This window comes from Bombus affinis, chromosome 15 (genome assembly GCF_024516045.1).
Source record: "Bombus affinis isolate iyBomAffi1 chromosome 15, iyBomAffi1.2, whole genome shotgun sequence".
Classification (NCBI taxonomy): Eukaryota; Metazoa; Arthropoda; class Insecta; order Hymenoptera; family Apidae; genus Bombus; species Bombus affinis.
The window spans coordinates 1,533,377-1,553,620 of NC_066358.1; the positions used below are offsets into that span (position 1 = coordinate 1,533,377).

The following is a 20,244-nucleotide window of genomic DNA, read 5'->3' on the forward strand; positions in this document are numbered from 1 at the left end:
TCAACCATAATAGACGCGACGTTAACAAAGAACGAGAGCAACGACGCGTTCCAGAGGGAATAACAGGGAGAGAACGAGAGAGAAAGAGAGAGACAGGGAGAGAGAGAGAGAAAGAGTGAGAGAAAGAGAGAAAAGTAAAATGAAAGAGTGGCCGTTTGATACAGTCAATTAAGTTGCCTCGTCGCCATTAAATTTAAGCAGCGGTAAAAGCGATCGCTTTCAATGCACACGCGCACAATGAGATAGTACGAACCGGTGGCAAGATTACTGCTTGAGTAATCGGAAGCCGGCTAATAAAGCCAATTAAAAGTGTCAATCGGCAATCGATAGATCGTGTCTCGCTTTTCTAACAGACACTCGGAAAGTATTCGAGCGAAGTAGAAGAGAAGGATGGCTACGGTTCCAAGACGAACCAGTTCTAGCCGATGCTGGCCTGGTCTCTTAACGGCCGCTTACCTTTGCGCCTTCGTCCTGTGGATCGACGGAATGCTTGGCTGCACCGGGCAGAGACCGAAAAATATAGGCACGAAAAAACGAGACGTTTACATCGCCGGATTCTTTCCGTACGGTAGTCACGTGCCCGAGAGTCACATCGGTCGTGGTGTCATGCCTTCGGTCAAGCTCGCTGTTGATCATATCAACGAGAATCGCCGTGTCCTTAAAAACTACCGACTGCACATGTGGTGGAACGACACAGAGGTAAGCGCCCGTCATTTCATTTATGCTACGTTTACGTGTGTAATTTTGCATCCATGATGCTGCTAGTGAGCAGTTTGCGAACAATCTGCAAACTATGTTCACCAGCAGCGTGAACTTTTACGTACAGCGAGTGAAGTCATTAGCGAACACTGTTCGTCCGGAAGACGCATCAAAGGTACATTAAAGGGCTTCTTCGCGACAGCCTGCATACGTTTTGTTCAAGAACAGTTCGTGAACAGTTTTGGCCAGGGTGAATCCAGCATAAACGTGAAATTTCCTATAAGCGTCGTGACAATACGCGACTACGACAGTTGAAAATTGCTTTTCGAATTGCATGTTTCTCTAATCTAATTTTTATCTCACACTAGTAGGAAATCTCTACGTCTAATGTTGATATGTTGGAAACATGTTCATTTGTTGACAGGATATATTAATCTCGCGGCAGCTTGATACACGAATTTTTATATGAAGCAAAATCGTCAAGTCACACTCGATTCTCGTCGAGCTGTTTCGAATTAATAATTTCAAGCTGCTCGTTCGATTCACGCCGCTCGAATTAACCTCGGAACGCAATCTTACTCGTTTAATTTATTTATCCTATGCATATTCATTAGATTCGTACGGTGCACCGAACTTTACCGAAAAATCTATTACGCATATAGATATTCCGTAAAATCAATTTATTCGTTATCGTGCACGGCGCAACCGGTTTACGTGTTGCATGCAAAAATATCAACTTGAATAACCGGGGCCAATTTACCCTTGTACTTGTATTCTCAACGTTCTCATAAACTATGATATCGTCATTTTCAGTTGCGAATACTGACAATGAAATGTGTCCGGGGCGTTTCACGAGGGAAAGAGAGGATATTAAAATTACATTGCCGTTCAAATCGCGTCATCTTCGCGTTTAAGCACACCTCGGCTTGGAGATCGATTCGCTATAAAACAAAGAAATGGCGCATACGCGTTTTAAGAACTTTCAAATATCTGACATTCCTATTCCACACGGGATTCGATTACGAAAATATCGGAAATATTTCCGACGCGGTTTAATAGAACAGCGAACCATTCGGGATATCATCGATGTTGAGATATTTGCAGAAATTGACTCTAAAAGTGAACTGTTTCTCAGAACCCAAGGACTGTTGCTTAAGTCGCAGAAAAATAGCTCGAATCCTTTCATCCGTAAATGGTCGTGTTATTAATCGCTTTCCTGAAAACTTTGCTTCTTCCAGTTGTGTCACTTTTCTAATAAACCGATGATGCACAGCTACACACTTTAACTTTGCTTCATATTTATCGCAGATGCTACTCGGAACTTTCGAGTCGCTCTATCCTAACTCGATTCGTACTTTCAAAGCGCAAACCGATAGGTGACAGCGTAATGAATACACGCACAGTTCTATATGGCGAAAAATAATATATGACTGTTGGAATGTTTTCCTTTACTTTTATTATTACTATTATTATTAAAAATACTTTATTATACACTGATTAAAAAAAGTGACATTTCACGATTTTTAATATGATTTGCCCTTTCGTCGACAATCGATATTCGCTCGGGAGAAACGTGTCGACGTATGAGTTATTTTTGAGGGTAAAGAAATATATAGGGGACGTTTGATACGTCGATCGATCGAGAGGTCGGTTCCGGTCTCGATACTGTGTAGATATCCGGTCCTGATCTCTTACCAATCAATTTTATAAATCTCGCCGTGCTCGTCCAATACATCGAAAATTTTCATACGTGTTAAACGTCATACTTGCCTTTTTAAGGATATGGGTCAGTAGGTTCCCAAGAATTTTGTGCTTCATAAAACAGTAGCGAAAACGAAGCTTTTTCAACGTTTTTATTCGATTCCTCGCCAGTGGCTAGATTCACCTAAGTGCCTCCGGAGGCAGACATATTTCTTAAGCCAAATCAATTCGTTTATGTCCGAACGTAACTTCTTATTGTTACACGGTTTCGAAAAATCTAAGAATATTATTTGTTAGATATTTCCATATCTACCATTCCAGGATACTTGTATCTATATAATTAAAAAATAAAACTGTGAAGATTTATGTTCTAATTTAACAATTCGTGTCTTCCGTTGTATTAAATTTTGGATGTCGAGAATGTAGCTGCCTGAATCTTATAGCCGTGAATCTAAAGAGGTTTACATTATTAATAACTCTGATGGGTATTTACGTTTCAATCTTCTGGCTAGGTAGCTTAGTAATTTGTTGCCAAGGGATTTATACGAGCTGCAATTCTGGCCTCGTGCACGAGAACAAATATCGTTTGTAAAAAGTAGAAATGCATTAAACACGTTGCTTTGAGCGCCAAATAAGATGCCGGCGTGTTTGAGTATAAGAAACAGTTTGTTTCAAGTGTCTCTCTGGCTCTGAATCTTTCAAGTGTAAACGGCTTCACGTTAACGAAACTTCCTTGACTCTCGTCGCGAAGCCTTTTAATTGTAATCTCCTGAATATCGAAATCTCCGGTATTCTTTGTCGCGACGGAACTACAAACGGGAACCGATTACGAAGCTAATAAATATAAGACGCTTGGAACGACGAAGAGCAGGAAATCAGCTATCGGAATAGATCGTGTTTGGCAAAGTTTTTTCGAAATGTCGCGTCAGGTCAACCGTGAAAAGTACCGGTGGACGATCACCGTTTTCCGTCTTTGTTGAAAATAACCGACGCTTACCACTAACGATGTTAATCGATATAAAAAGAGAGCACTTAGCGCTCTTAGCGTTCGCTCGTCGTTGAAAGTTTACCGTGTCGCTTAAGGCTGTCGACACCGTTTCCCGGCGAGACGACAATAATTCATTAATTGCATGACTCTCAAAATGTTTCCGCTCGAAAAAGACTCGGGCTTATCGCAGTTCGATGCTCGTCCATTTATATCTTTCATGTGGAAACGTTCGCAACGAGCAAATCCGGATTTTAATTTACATTCCATTCGTATCTGCATCGTGTTATATCGTCTGGCAATAAGCTAGCAATAAGTAACTTAGAGTAATTGGAGGAAACGAACGATTTTTCAACCCAGAAAAGCGATGAATCTTTTCCGGTGACCATATTTCATAGAAACGTAATAAATTTGGTTGGCGATAGCTTACAAATCGCCGAGTGAAAAGCGTAGAACAGAGAGCGATCTGTTTCGAAAATTCCACCCGCCCCATTCCGTTTTCCCGTTATTTTTCTCCTTGTCGCTGGACGAAGAAAAAGTCGGATGGTTGACGTCATGGTTTCGCCCGTAGTTTCATTTACTTCTCATTCTCTTCATACCTGTTCCTCGATTTCCGGCTAACTAGTTGACAGCAGAGAAATCGCGATCGCTCCGAAGATTTACGAAAAAGGCAGTTCCGAGTTGAAATTTTATAAAATTGTAGCACGCTACGTCACGTCGGAAGGATTTCTCGAACGATCGATTCTTTCTTCTCGTAAATGGAAAGACAGAAAAACAGAAGGGGAAAACTGGATTTGAGATGAGTGTTTATTGAATTCCTTCGACGTGACCCCAAGAACGATCAGACATACGTAATATTTCGTATTATTTCGATCGTTTGTCCACACGCAGCTACCCACATCCGATAATACGTGTTTGACAGCCGCGTAATCACATAACGGTCAAATTCTCTTGATTACCTGCCCTGACGTAGTGGCCGCCGAAAAGATATGAATTCGTGGAATCACCGTCATTGATTTCGAAAATTTCTTTAAATTTCTTCGTTGTTTATGACACTAGTCATATTCAACGTTTTATTGTAATTAGTTTATATTTAATAGATTAAAAGGTTGTTCGTAATTTGATTATAGCAATATTCGAGACTTTTATACATTTATGGGAAATAGTGATTCGAATTCAAGTTGCTTTGATAGGAACTGTCGCGATATAAATTATTGAAACGCACCATCTACCTTATCTGGTAATACACGTTAGATGCACATGGGTTACTAACGTTCTAGGAACGGTTCAGAAAAAGAGGTATGCAAGTTATAAATAACTGGTCTCTCGTATCTGAAATCAATGACTTTATTCGATGAATGTTCATCTAGTTTATTATTACTGGAATCGCATTTGTTACTAGCAATAATTTGGTAAATATAAAGGCCAACTATTTTAATAAATGTAAATACCATTATCGAAATAAGAATAGAATATATATTTATCGGATTCCATATTGGAATAAATATCGAAAAATGTTCGTCATGTTCATTCGCTATCCGTTATTCGAATAAAATCATCTACCTATCTCCGTTCTAAAGAAACGTTTGCGGATTGAATCGTTGAACGAGATAAATTATTACGCGAGGTGAATCAGCGGATTTTGAAAAAATCGCGTTTCCCGTCAGATCGTAGATAAAAAACTAGAAGAACGATGAAATCGCATAAAGGCGAGCAACGGCTCTTTCGCAAGATGCAAGATAAGAAAGAAAAATCCTACTTTCTATTCGCCGATCTCTCTGAAAATTGCTCAAAAGGTGGAAAGGAAATTTCGACAAGCAATCAATTTACAAAGTTTTCGCAAATTACGTGGATCGCAAATATCGTGGACTCACGAATCATAAATACGTAATGTACCAGGAGGATCGTTTGCGAGCAATGAACAAATTTATTACCTATCTCCATTCGATATTTCGATACACGCTTCAGAACATTAAATCTAATATTTTAAAGTGGTATCGATGGCTCGAAACGACGCGACATTTGAGTGACAAGTGGAATTTTCGTTGTTACAATAACAACGCAATCGAGCTCTAAAAAATGCATTTCCATTATCGAGCACGAATTGCGATTGTTTTAGGAAAACGTTTAAATATCTATCTCGGTGATCTGCCTTAAAATCGTTTCGACCAAATTTCGATAAATATCAAAAATTCCAGTTCTATCTATATTGAATCACTACTAATTTTATTATTAATTTTATATTAATGTTACAGATATCGATAGCAATTTCCTTTACCGTTTGATAAATTTTTCATTTGTGATATTGATTTTCTATAAATATAAATTTATTACTTTTTCATGACAACAGAAATCTAAATTAATTTTATTGCTTAAATTCTCCGATACAATAAAACACGTAACAATTCTGAATCATACTTCTTTCATACTTCTAGTCATACTTCTTTCCATCACGTCTAGGGGCACGACTAAATGAAATCTCAGCCATTATTCTACTAGGGAACTTACCAAGTAGAATAGGTAAACGAATTGCGTCTCGTTCAATAGGCGCTTGGGCATGTTCGCGGTGTATCGTAAATAACAGTGAACGATTGTTTCCAATTCTTTCAGTCCATCCTTCCACCAGGCAAAATTGAATCTTTCTCGCATAATATTTCAGTTTTTCGATTCCTCCGTGCCTTGGTTAGATCGAAACAACGAACAGAATTTTGTTTAATATCGCAAGGCAATTTATTCAAGCAAAAGAAAGGCAAACACCGTGACAGCTTGAACTTCGAAATCGATTTACCCCGAGCGTAATAATATTTTAATGCACGTGACACATTGAAAAATACTTTCCCGTATTTGGCTATTTCAAATTCTATTACGTTTGCGCTCCATTATATCGAAAAAGTTCAAAAGGTAGAAATTTATCAACGCAAAATAAAAGCTGAAATTGTTTCGTGTATTTGATCCGTGGTACGTCATTTGCAGAAAGAAGAAGAATTTGAAGAAAAGGCATTGCAAACCTGTAAAGCGGACGTTTAAAAATTCAGTTTTACCGCTGAAAAGGACGAACTCGAGTGACGCGGCTGGGCGCGACTAAGCAAAAATGACGCGACCAAGTTTCACAACCAGGTAAATGTTAATCAGCCGGAGGTAGGCATGGAGGATTTAACGCGTAAACTTTGGTTTATTCATCGGTAGGCTCGTTTAGCAAGTTTTCGGTCGAATACCGTGATAAATTTTAGGTTGATCCGTCGCCAAGTTAATCTGCATTTATCTCGCAAAGATATGTAAATCATAATTACTGTTGCCACATTACCATTAGCTTATTCGAAACGTTGCTCCATATTTCCCAAAGATTTGCAATGAACATTTCCAGAAAGTCTCTGCAGTCCGTGAAATCCCAGTTTCACTGATTTCATTTTCAAAGGTATCGTTTGTAATCGTCATTTTGTATTCGATGTATTTCTATATTTCGATGTATGGAATTGACCAGCGTGACATCCGAACAATTCGATTATAAGGGATAAAATCGTTACAATTTTATTTATTCAGAATTCTGCCACTGAAACACATCTCGCCAAAAATAACCAATTTGTAAAAGCAATATAGATACATCGATTTCGCCACGGAGAAGCGTAGCTGATTCTCTTCCGCCAACATAACTACCAATGGCTAGACCCGTGTAAGTAAGTTGGTCGTCGTGTCGGGAAGTTGGAAGACGTATCGCTAGGGAGGGGCTCCAGAAAGCGTGTCACATCGCATCGGGTACACGAAGAGAAGAATAAAAGCAGCGGTGGCTGTGGCGGCGTGGTTGTCGTCGTCGTGCTGGAGAAGGCAGCGTATGCGCGATCCGAAAATGTTGGGAGGCTCGAACGCAATGCCTAGGGAGATACACGATGCGGAAGAAAAGGGGATTTGGTCGGTACGCGAAGTGTGATCGATCCGCAGATAATCGCGACCTACAGTTTCACTGATCAATAATAACGGTCCAGTTATTGGACAGCCACGAACATTCTCGCCGATAAATTATACTCTGTGACCATCCGGAACCCGCCATTTACCATTCCCCATTTTCTACTCGCCATTTCAACTTCCGTTTGCTCTTTTCCGCGGATCAACGATTCCTTCGTCCATTCGTTTTCTTATCAGTTGCTTAGCGTGATTCGCAGTTAACGAAATAAAAAGTGAGATAGGAGCGTTAGAAGAGGTTAATAAAAACGGGGGAGAAAGAAGAAGAACGACAGGTCGAACGCGGTCAGAGGGGGTAGAAACGCAAAGGATAAAAGGAGTGATCGAACGGGGGAAATAGAGAGAAAGAGAGAGAGAGAGAGAAGGAGAGTGGAGAAAGCTCACCTTGACTCAGTGACTGTGCAGTATCGATCCACTGGGTAAACTCGCTAATATAATTGTCTCTCCGCCGCAAAAACTAACAGGCAGCTATGTTGCTGGCTCGGTAACGCAGCTGCTGCTAATTCGCGAGCATTGATATTTTTTAGCCAAGTTTTCGCGCCCACGGCTACGCGACGCGAATAAATTGGCTGACTTTTAACCGCTCCGCGAATAATTCGTTGAGTTCGTTTCGCGGAAGGAAATCCGAGCTCGTTGCGTGCTCGAGCAAATTGAATGTTCACGCGACTTTCCTTGTCGTCGGGCGCGAATGATTTTTCCATCGGTTGGTCATGAATGTTTAAAGAGTAACAAAGAAGGTGGAAAAAGCAGGGAGCAAAGTAGAAAAAGAAACGTTTCAGCACATAACTTCATGTATATACACGACACGGACAAAAGAAAATTCTAGTTAGCGTGTCATAGACGAAAGCTTATGAAGCGACTGGATTAAGTGAGAATGTAAGAAGCGTAAACTGGTTGCACCCGATGCGACGTGACACAGTGCGTGTAAAACACCGCGATGTAGGCCTGAGTGATAAAGGCGAGCACGTGCATCGGCCTCGTCGTGCTAGGTCGATTCGGACGAAAAAGCCAGGATAAATTACGATGCTTTATCAACGAAGGAAAAACGACGTTCTCGTGCCGCAATTGTGTATCGTTCGGTGTTGTAAAATTAAATAGTTGATATATACGCAAGCTGTTTAATTCACCGGAAATGGAAAACGTGGAAATAACAATGACGATAATACATTTGAAACTGGGTGTAAAACTTAATCCGGACGAGCTTCATATGCATACATATTTATCGTGCGTTAAAAGCTTGAGAACGAATGTTTTTACTGTTCCTATTTGCTTAATTTCCGCAAGAACATAAATTTAAATCTATCCACGAATTAATTGTTCTGACTTTTATAATTTATCTGGTTTTTAATTACCTCGTATTTTTAATTAGCTTTCTCTTTGATGTCTTTCATCCCTTTGTCGTTAGCAAAAAAGACACTTATCATATTAAACGAACGAATGCGAGGAAACTTGGAATTCTACGTGGACGAAAGTCAATTTGCAGCCGCTGCGAAGTTAACCGATATCGAGACGTCTCGTGACGGAGCTGATATCTCGAATAGACATTCAGACAATAAGTTTTCGTAGGAAAGTCATACACGGTCCCGAAAGCCAAGACAGTTTGATCGAACGATCGAAACGGGTTTTCTTGTCCCGGGAGGGAAACGCGGAAGTCATTCTTTTCACTCTAGATACAGTGTACGGGACAAGACAACGATCGCGAGTCACCTTTCTCGTGCAGGAACTTGGAGCCGCGCCCTCTTGGCTAAATTAGGCCTTGCAGAATTAGCAGCAGACGTTGCAAGAATAGACTCGCAATACAAGTACCTTGTCGCGACAGTTAGGTGTATATGGTTCTGGTTTTTAAGCGGAATTATCTGGATTAGCGGATTGCGCATTCAATTATCTGATCTTCGTAAAAACCAAATTCTACTTTTTGCAACATTTTTCGCAATTTCATTTGAAATCTTGCAGCCAGTCTGAACACCATATACGCTAATACAGTTTGTTATTTAACTATTTTAGTTACCACATTATGCTATATCTAGGAGCTATGAACGAACTGCACAATGTGTTTGACCCATAAGAGGATGATTCTACTCGGGAAAGTGAGTACGGTAATTAGAGTGATTAAAGGCCTGGCGATGTTTATTTGTACAATGTCTGATAATCTTTTCACGGTCAAAAAATTGTAAAATACTGTGTATCAAAAATTACGAGTTCTTTACGGATCGACAATAATAACGATAGATTTTCATTGAGACTTTTGATGTTGCATATTGAAAACGTCATATTTTCAAAGAATAAAGTATTTTGATGGAAATCCTGTTCCCCTCTATGCTCGAATATCTATGAAAATTTGGTCGTAATATGATTCTCATTAGCGATTGCAGCTCGAATACAATTAATTGTGGATTATTCAATTATTCTTTGACCGAACGTACTCGAGTATTTATTCGCACGAATTCGTGTAGCTCATATGTATCGGGTCCTTCAATAATGATTATTTGCTATTTTCAGCTAAACAAATATGCACCATTTGTTGTAATTTCGTTGCCCCGTCAATTGATTTATCACCATTAATTAATTAGTGCCAGCGGTTTTTCTATCATCTTCCAAAGTTGATATATCGTTTGTATTCGACCAAAAATTCGCACGATTGATTGTCAATTCTATCACTTCAACATTTCTCGACACATTTCCATGTTTTATAGCTTCCGTTCGCACTTTATTTCCCTCAATTTTTCCAATAATTTTTCTTTAACCCCGTTTACCAGGAGGTTCGTTTCTTTTCTTTGTTCTCTCCATTTAATCTGAACGCAATGGAAAGTCGACGCGATGGTAGAAAAATCGATCTATGGTAATCTCGGTCGACTGAATTTCCTTCGTTTATTTCTTCCCGCGAATTTAAACCGTCGATCGATCTCTTTGGCAAATTTCTGATCGACGGCTGCTACGGAAGTCGTATTAAAGGTTAACTGTATCAATCACGTTTCGCAAAGTAAAACGTACGATAGACAACTGTATCTTCGAAATACCTCGAAAATCTGTTTCAAAAATTTTGCGCTTGATTCACTCCTGGTCAATAAAAAACTCGGTATATCCGATAAGTTTCTATCCGAGTACGCATCGACACTTTTCCTTGACTGATATCGCGGATTTTATCATCCTAAACGTTCTATCAATCTCGATCGTATTGAATTTTAAAATAGTTCTCCCGTAGAACATGAAAAATGTAATTTCTTTCTCCTGTGATCTTGAATTATATCCTCGATTAGAAATGAGTCTTTCGAGTCGAACGTAATAAGTCTAAGGTAATGTATTCTACGGATGATCGCTTTCCTTTGTAATTGTCACGCCATTGTAATCGCTACACAACAAATGAAATTCTTTCGGGAGAAAAAGGATGATCGAAATTGCGTTACATTTAATTACATCATTTAATTGTTACGTTATCGGATCGCGTTGAATACCAAGAAACTTGGTTCTCGTGAGGTCGAAAGGGTAAAGGTAAAGACAAAGAAAGAAGAAGGAAAAAAAGGAGGGAAAAACGATTTGCCCAAAGCTAAAGACTTCTTGGAAGTGGCTAAAAGATAAAAATCTTCGTTTCAAAGAAATTACGCTGGATCAACGTAATGAGCACGATCTCCAGCAATCGGATGGTTTCCTCTCTCTTTCTATAGTCTGCGGCAAGTGTTGTCTCGAGATACGATAAATTGTTTTGGCGTCCCAATACATTTCCATCAATTCTAGACTTAATTAATAGTAAACAACATCGGATAGCAGATAACACCGGAACGAAACGGCAGCAACGAAACAGCATTGAGAGACTCATACGATCGAATCGAGAGGTTGATCAGCGGTGGAGAAGCACTGAAGTCCCTTAAATGGACTATCCTCGCTAAAGTTGGTAGAATTAGTCATTCAATTTATACAGTTAAAATATCCAATCCAATTGGAATTGCTTTTCGCAGGCAATCCTCGTCAATAAAAGCGTCTGGTTGAAATCGATTGAATAGACGATTACACATAATAAACATCTCTTTCGTATTCAGTTATTTCAGAATCTCATAGTCATTAACGATCGCTTCGACATCGTTTATGCTCGATCTTTTGGCCAAAAAGCTGGAATTTCTAAATCTCTGTTAGTCGTCGTTACGATTCCAGCAAATAACACTGGCGGACAAGGGAAAAGAATAGAGAAAGAGGAGGGAAAATTCGATTCGTCCTAGTAGGAGTAGCTAGCGATGGCCTGAAGACGATTCGGCACGCTTCGAATGTTATTCGTTACTCGGGAGTCCTTAGACGCTCGTACAATCTCGACTCAAAGTGTCTCAAAAATCTTGAAAGTTTCGAGAGTACTCCGGGGAAAAAATTTTTCGAGTAGCTACACAGCGAATCCCCAAGGCCTAAGTGAGGAGTTAGAAGTTAGAAGAGCGCGAATGCCACCTGCCGAAACAGAAAAATCTCGAACAATTTGACAACGTCCATCCTTATCGCACGTTACGAAATACGCGTTACAGATCAATGTGTGTGTGTGCCTTTAAAACGTCGAAACTGACAGACTTAATACTTCGAGTTACAACGAAACGAGCATTGCTCCAAGAAAATTGTTTGGAAAGTTTCAAAGCGAAGTGGAGAATGCCCATCGCTAACCCGAACTGTCTTCTATCCTAGTATATAACGATCGTCCCAGGCCATTCCCACGGCTGGTCCCGTTCACCGGGAGTGAGATGTTTGCGATGGAATTTGAAAGTTCAACCCCGTCGAGAGGTTCGGTCCTTTCGGAGCTCTCATCCACTTCACCCTTCGCTGTTATGTGCCGCTTTACCTCCACTCGTCCGTCTAGTCTTCTGGCCCTCTCCCCGCCAACCGATGGCTGGATTTAAAGGGACACTCGAAAGAAATCCGCTCTTTCGTTTCTCTGTTATTCACTCCCCCTCCTCCGCTTCGCTCTTTCCGGCAGATCACCATATTGCGGTCGCGTCGTCGCTTCGCGCCACATTTCGCTCGTCGAGATAACTAAACTCGTTTCGAACGACTAACCCTTTCGTTTTAAAGAGAACATAGAGGTGTATTTGCGATACGAGAACGTTTCGTTCGTATCTCACCACGGTTATCGGTTATTAGAACGATAACGATGGGACAAGATGGCGTCGATCTGGACAAGAAGTCACAGGGCAGAACCTTATTTCAGTAGACTTTTTTTCAGATCACTTTTTAAAACGTACTACAAATTTATACTGTGGTAAAATGTATATAGGACTAATATTCGTAGTAATAAACTTTTGCTCTTTTGAATTTGAATCCTGTACCTTTTTCCCCTCTTCCAGTAAACACAATTTAAACATAGAGCTGTCCCTTATAAAATTCAAGCAACTTAAAACTCTGTTAGTTGATGAATTCGTTACATACTTACAGACTCAACTCGAAACACCCTTTTCAAGTTTCTACATTCGTTCTCATTAACCAAGTCGCTTGATTGCGAGTCATTTGAATACAAATACCTCGAGTAATCTGAGTCTTAAGGAATCTTCGCGGAAGATGTTAGTTCTTGCGAAATTACAGCATACTCTATCGATGATCATCGATTTGAAGTATAAGGTATCACGATGTTCAACTATTATCGTTCTCCTAATTCGCGGTTTATTCGGTTCTATCGTTGAACAGTGTCGTAACTGTAGCTGACGTAATCGAATTTCCTCGTTAATTAAAATGTCCACAATTACGTAGTATGGTTTGAAGCCCGGTTCCCGACGAGAATCCCGGATTTGTATTATCTAACGAGCTACGGAATAATTAGAACGCCATAAATCCAGTTGCGTTTAATACCGTGGATACCGCGAAAATGGGCCGGAAAGTAGGTCGCGTTTTGTATTTTCGCAGAACCGAAATTTCGAGAGGATAGGATAAGAGAAAGCGCGCAACCGGGTGTAGAAGATCGGTAAAACTTTCTATGGATACGCGCTGCTTCTCGCGAATCACATCGCTATAATCGAGATACGTAAGTTCGATCGAAGTATCACACGCGACGATAATTAAAATTTTAATCGAATTTAAGGCGGGCAAAATTTATGACGCAAAAAAAAATTATGAAAGTTCAGTTTTCTGCGATATTGCGGTATGATAGATAGGGCGTTTTAAACGAGAAGGACAGAGCTGCATTTTATAGACTTTTGTTTTGCGATTTTAGAATTTTTCGTCAGGATAATGAAAATTGAATTACTTTTATCGGAGGACGCAACAACGTGTAAAATTTCCTCGCGAAAATCTCACTTTTTCCACGCGATTAATAGAGATAGAACTTTTGTTTGCGATTACTCGCGTAATCGATGCGCGTTATATTCACGGACGAACACCTGGTAGAGAAGTGCAGCTACTGGCTAGACGCGAAATCCATTTCGAGAGAGTAGCAAATATTATCTCACCGTATCGCACAGCGACATACAGCTCATTTATCGTCATTTTCGACCTATCGCTTCTTTGTCTCGATCTAGTCACAATCTACTTCGCGTTGCTATTTTCACGCTGCCATTCTTGTTTCCTTTGGACCGTCAGTGTGTGAATTGTCGCTTCTGACAAATTTCGACGTATGTGTTACATATATGCTCCGATTGCCCTATTTGACACATAGTATTCCGGATTATGGTAATGCTACGTATTCGAAAAGAGATAGAGAAACGTTCATACGGACGACAATTGGTCATAAGTTAGGAAGATGGAACGTTAATCCTCATCATGCAAATTATTGGACAGAAAGGGTGGAAGCAAACTTCAACTTGAATGTAACGTAAACGGTTGTTAGTTAGATTTTCGTTTGGTAGGTCAGAAAGGTAGGAAAATAGATGGAAAGGAAGGAGAGCGTGACGGAAGAGGGAAAAGTATCGCGACTCGGTAGACGGAGTTGGAAAGTTTTGGAAGCCGGATACGCGGTTGGCTTAGTAGTTGTAATTACAGAATCACCCCTCCGGTACAAAGATAGGATTTACGTTGACAATAAAGACCGTTTCGAGATGATACGCTACATTCAAATTGGGCCAAAATGTAGCACTACTGATTGTAGCTTGGTATACTATTGTTTTCTTTAACGAGTTGTCTCAGAGTTTTATCATTTGTTTAACGCTCAATAGGTCAATATCATGCTCAAGATCATAACATAAATTATACTTGAACGCATTTTAGCACTTTCTACATAGGAAAAGCATATACTTGCCAAAACGTAAAGATTTAGAAGAAGCTCGGAAAAGGAACTATAAAACAAGTTCTTTTCACAGATTTGTCAGGATAATTATTTTCACTAATTATCGTCACGATCTAGATTTAATCTGAGCAATTTAGATTATAGTTTAAAAATTGTCTAATATTATTCAAAATAAGCGAGATTCATACTTCGATGTTCGGTTCTGTGATACCTACAGTATATCATTTTGAAATAAGCGCTGTGTGCAAGATACAAAAATTCGCCCAGTGGTAAATGTATTACATCGTGGAACTTTGCGAACTACAAAATTTCCTTTATAGAAACTGGCGATCCTCTTTCCAGGAAATATATACGTACACATAGTATCGAATAAATAGCGATTCTCCCTAGTTTAGAGAAAATTCTTGAAAAACTTTCTACAGAGGGATCGTCTCCAACAATGGACTTTTTGCTTTTCGATTGATCGACCTACCACGCTCCACTTATAACTGTGATTCACCACCCTCTCGATATTCCCTCGTTTTCGAGCGTGTTTCACTCCCTCCTCGACTTTTCATCCTTCTAATTTGCATCGTGCTATGTAATTTCCCGATTACTAAACCAAACAACGTGTTTTCGCGTGAAAAGCGTAAACACTAGAAGGAAACTATAATACACATACGTAAAACTTGTTGAAAATCATAAAATAGTAGTTTCCGGGATCGATACGAGCACGGAACTGAACCGCGAATCGAAAATTCCCGGTGGTATTTCTGTAATAGACGAGAGCTCGAAAGTTTCTAGCTTGTTTTGTTGGCAAGCCTCACCTCTCGAAACTTATACACGGACACGTATTTCTTGCATCTTCCTGTTTTTCCTTCCGATCGATAAAGTTATATAGCTTTCAGGCTAATTTTTGCCTGGCTGTTTGCGACTTTAAGTGGATACTCGACGCAGCTTCGAAAGTCTCGATCTTGCTATTTCGCGTGCTTTCTAACCGAACCTCGTCCGGTTTAAACTCGATCAAAGTGTTTGCGCCGGTCGATCTCCAAGAATCTCCTAGAAGGAAGAACACGCGTTCCTGGACAAAATCCAGGAGTCGAGCGAACAACTGATACCGGATGAAGGAATGTAAAGTTTCGCGTTTCGATGAGCCAAACTAGCCTACGTGTGTTGCAAACAATTGTAGAGAAAAATTTACGTGATTGTTTTTAATAACACGTTCGCGTTTTTAATAACAATTTCGAAAAAATAATTTTCGATATAATTCAATTTTATAATTTTTAATTCCTGCCTTTCGTAATCAAATCGATATACATGACGTAAAAGTACTGGAATCCATATCATACCCAATGAATATGTTAACGAACTGAGGCTAAGCTACATCTGCTATAGAAAATTTATCCGATTAACATGTTCATTGTGAATCCAATCTCCATTTCGAACAATGATATATGCTCGCGAATAATTTCCATACAATAGGTATGTGTACGCTATAAAAATTGGGTACGTATTTGGCATGAATTGTTCTGAAATTTTTTTTGGCTATTTTATAGCTTTTATTTCGCATCCCACACAATAAAGTCGCTACCGTAGGAGATATAAAACATAAAAATACGTATTCACTCATAAACTTATCGTACTCGGTGAATGTTGAAAATATTAAGCAACCGTATGGCAGGATATCAAAGCATATTGTAAATCACGGACTTAACTATCTTTTAATTAAAATATCTTGTCAAAAGATAATTTCAATATTAGGTATTAAAAAGTTTGGTCGACGTTCTTTGTTGGACGATCTCGGATGGGGCTTTTCTCGATCGGAATGATTTTAGACGAAAACCGGTATCGATAGGTTTGGCATTTACGTAGCAGGGGGAATAAAACACCGACAAAGGGTAAAGTGCATTCGATGAATACGAAAGTAACGATCTAGCTAGTGGATCTTCCTTTGTCCTCGAATAATTCTCTCTCAAAGAGGCGAACTAATGGCGAGCTTTGTCCATGCAAGGGAAGCATTTAACGGATGCCGACGTTCACTGTGACACACCTACAACAGTGTTTCTATCTTTGCGTACCTTTGTTTCTCCAATTAGGAATGCGAAAGAAAGAAAGAGAAGGAGAGAGAGAGAGGCAGAGGGAGAAAGAGAGAGAGGATGTGATCTTCGATTATTCTCGTTGGTTACATTGGAAGCGAAACGGAACCAACGAACTCAGTGGAAAGTAAGGAAACGCGAAACATGGTTGAAACTCGGAAAGATGGAACGCAATCTTACGAGCGGATGAATCTATCGAACAATCGTGTTTATTCTTCGTCATTGTAAACTGTAATTTATTCGTGAAATTTGTCAACGCGCTTTGTGTGCAGGTTTAGCAAAGACTGTTAGCCTAGCGTTGTTGGAGTGAGCGTCAATTTCCTAACGAGTCCTCAATCCGCATGATTACATAAAGGCTTCCTTGTTTCGCGCGTTCACAAGAAGCGACGAATTTCGAAACTGTTGCAAGACAAACGGAATTATGTATCGTGTCTTTCATAAGTTCGTTGCAGACTTTGAGAGACTTACATTGTAAGAGAGACTTGCATCGTATCTTGGAAAGTAGAATTATTTCTAATAGGTACAATTACTTTTCCGTTTGTTCTTTAATAAATGTCTTCGGTTCTTGACCTTTAACGTTAAAATCATGAGCTAACAACCTCTTCACGAATAGCACTTTTTCGCTAGCGGTAGATACTTTGTTTTGTGCTGTTTGCATTGCATTTTTCTTTCTAATCTAAATAAAAGTGAAACATCAAATGACACGAATGCATAAAATGTTTTTATACGCAGGGATACTAGTAAGTATAATTAAAGTATCATGATTCAGAGAATGTGCAATAGTTAGCTTAACTTACACACCATAAACAAGCACAAAAATTCCTATGAAAGAATTACCTATGAAAATCGGCACGAACTTTTCGATTAATCCGATGAACCATACAATGGCCTAATTTCTATTTTAAAATCAGCTTATCAAAATCAGTTAACAATTCATCGATACGCTTAAAGCTATGCTTCTGTCGACGTTCTTTTTATTTTTCGGCTCGTACGTTTTCGATGCGATCGAACAGTAGGTAAATGTACGCGTGGACTACATCGAGTCAGGTATAGGTGCAGCTAGGAGGCAACTGGATCGAACGCGTATTTCCTGATATTCCACATTTTTCCTACTGCTTTTCGACAAGCCATGGAATTCGTAATACGACGCTTCCGCATTCTGATCCATTCCGCAAACAACGGTTTTCCTATCCAGCAGACGCGTTCGACGAATCTCGCTGGCCGACGTCGAAAGAAAGGAAGCTGGCTGCCGCCATAGCCTTTTGCAAGGAAAATTCGATAACGCGAACCTCGTCCATCGCTGCATATTTCTCGTGCATCAGACAACGGCCAGCTATTGTTCAAGTATTGCTTCTCACTCGATAACCTTTTAAATTCAGATTCCAGCTTATTATTTAAATGCCGCTCGTTTTTGTTTCCAATTGCATCGTATATACCTTGCATACGGTATTCGAGAAGGTAAAAAGAAATAAAAGAAAATAGGAAGGAGACGCGTGTTATACACATTTTTTTCAGACCGATATTCTTTTTACGATATCGTTAGAAGAAATATCGCAATTCTCGCGCGTCGCTCGTGTCCCGTGTTCCCGTAGTTTCTGCAATATGTAAACATTATTCGAGTGGTTCCAAACGGGCCAGGAAAAGAGAGAAAACGAAAAGGTAGACGCATTCGATTAATGTGCGAGTAGGTTGCAGCGTAACATCTCCGTTTTCTTGTCCCCATCTCTCCACTGGGAAATATAACAGTCTATGGACGCACGTTAGCACCATGGTTACAACGCGTTGTTGCTCCATGTTTCATTCGAGAAATCGCTACTGTGCGCTATTATCGCCTTTCTTTCCTACGATGTAAAAATAACCTCGGTTAACGTTGGTTAAGCTACAATCCAGTTACGCGCACGCTCATCTACGACGTTCTTTCTACAGCGTTACGTGATCTCGCAGTTGATTAATAAGGGATATATTTCTCATACTTTCGTTTGAAATAGCAGTGACGCAGTTATCAATATTTTCTTTATATAGATATTTTCTATATTTTCTCACATGTGGAAGTTTATTTTACTCTTTCTTGGGAGCGCGGGAAATAGCGGGCGTCTATGAAATATAAAATAAATTGCAATGAAAGCAATGTAGGAAGAAGATTCGTTTATGCATGTACAAAATATACGTTTCCATAGGAATACTGGAATTTTTTGGATAAACACGTAGAGTGCTATCGATTGAAAACGGCGAAATTTTATTAAATAATACGGTCACGTGTTCGTGACACGTTGCCTCTGCTGGTAATACGCAATGTATCACGATGTATCGATCATGATTACATGTAAACATATAGGCACGTTACACGTGTACAAACGTGCAACCTATGAGCTGCATATATTACTCCGGAACGTTAACCGATAATTCGGTGAAATATACCAAACATTTGCCTAGCGTTCGCAGAGTCCAACGCCTTATCCGAGAATGATCGAAAATTCTCAATCGATCACGAACGAAATACTCGCAGATGGAGAAACGATGATATTAATCCTTTTTCCATATTTCGTTACAATCGAAATACAATTCGTTACATTCCGCAAATCACTTTGGTCCTGAATTTTATGAAATTCAGATCCTTTTCATTACATATTACTCATTAAGGTTGTCATCGCAAAGGAGAATTTTAAAAACCAACGAAGAGTAACCTATTAATCCATTATTAGCACACATTGTTCAAAGATTACATTGATGTTAGGGCTCGAATTTAAATGTATGTTCTTACATTTTCATTTACATATTTACATTACACGTTCATTGTGTCATTACAAAGAATATTCTGTAAAATTTTCAATAAATATTACAAATGTATGTCAAACAAGTTACACGATACACGAAATAAAAGAACACTGAAGCTCTATTTCATGTGAACTATCCTATAGACAAATGATACACATAGATAGTTCTCGATAAAATCCGCGCATGTAAAGAATCTAAAACGTTCAAACAGACGTTTCATACTTTATGTACATCATAACGTGTAGTTCTTTCGGCAACCACGCGAAACATCGTTGGCATTTCGTCGAAAAATATTCGCTGTGCCATAAAACTGTTCGTCAAGGTTCGTGGTCAAAGAAAGGAGAAATGTCGGAAAAATTAGAAAATTTATGTCCCTCGTTCTGAATAATGTTTTACTCGCGGTTACACCTGCCGCCGCTACGAAAGTCGAAGAATCAAAAAGAGATATGAGTACGAAAACAGAAACAAAGAAACGCGAAAGATAAAACAACCGTCGCAAGCTAATGGGACGAATTAAGAGTAAACTAATGGTGCATTTGTGATGCAAATTCTTCTTTGCGGAATGCCTATTCGCGTCCGATTCTACAACACGCCAGACCTTTTACAAGCATTCTCCGTGTGAATCTATTGTTCTCAACATCCGTTGTATTTCGTGCTTTGCGTCTTTCTAACGAATTCCGCCCCGTAATCACTGAATTCTTTCCATCGTTTCTTTAATCTCCGACGTTGGTCTACCCTTACACCAGCACTGTAAATCGCAGGCTAAGATTTTAATCGATATACCAAATCATGGGTGAAAGATATTGTGGCAATCACGAGATCGTAAAATGAAATCATAGGGACATCAGGATTTATATGTTTGCCGTGTACCG

The 20,244-nt window shown here is 39.4% G+C and overlaps 1 protein-coding gene across 2 annotated transcripts in view; it reads left to right on the forward strand.

The window, feature by feature from the left end:
• The window catches only part of LOC126925013 (gamma-aminobutyric acid type B receptor subunit 2), an 84,273-nt gene that overhangs the window by 23,356 nt on the left and 40,673 nt on the right, over positions 1–20,244 (forward strand). The window contains exons 1-2 of one of the 2 annotated variants that reach the window (XM_050740105.1): positions 575–699; positions 6,359–6,502. Coding sequence is in view for 1 of the 2 variants with exons in the window: in XM_050740104.1 (XP_050596061.1) it covers positions 391–699 (309 nt within the window). In the remaining variant the exon portion in view is untranslated. Of the gene's footprint in view, positions 1–353; positions 700–6,358; positions 6,503–20,244 lie in introns of those variants that run through there. The other variant, XM_050740104.1, reaches the window with a different exon arrangement.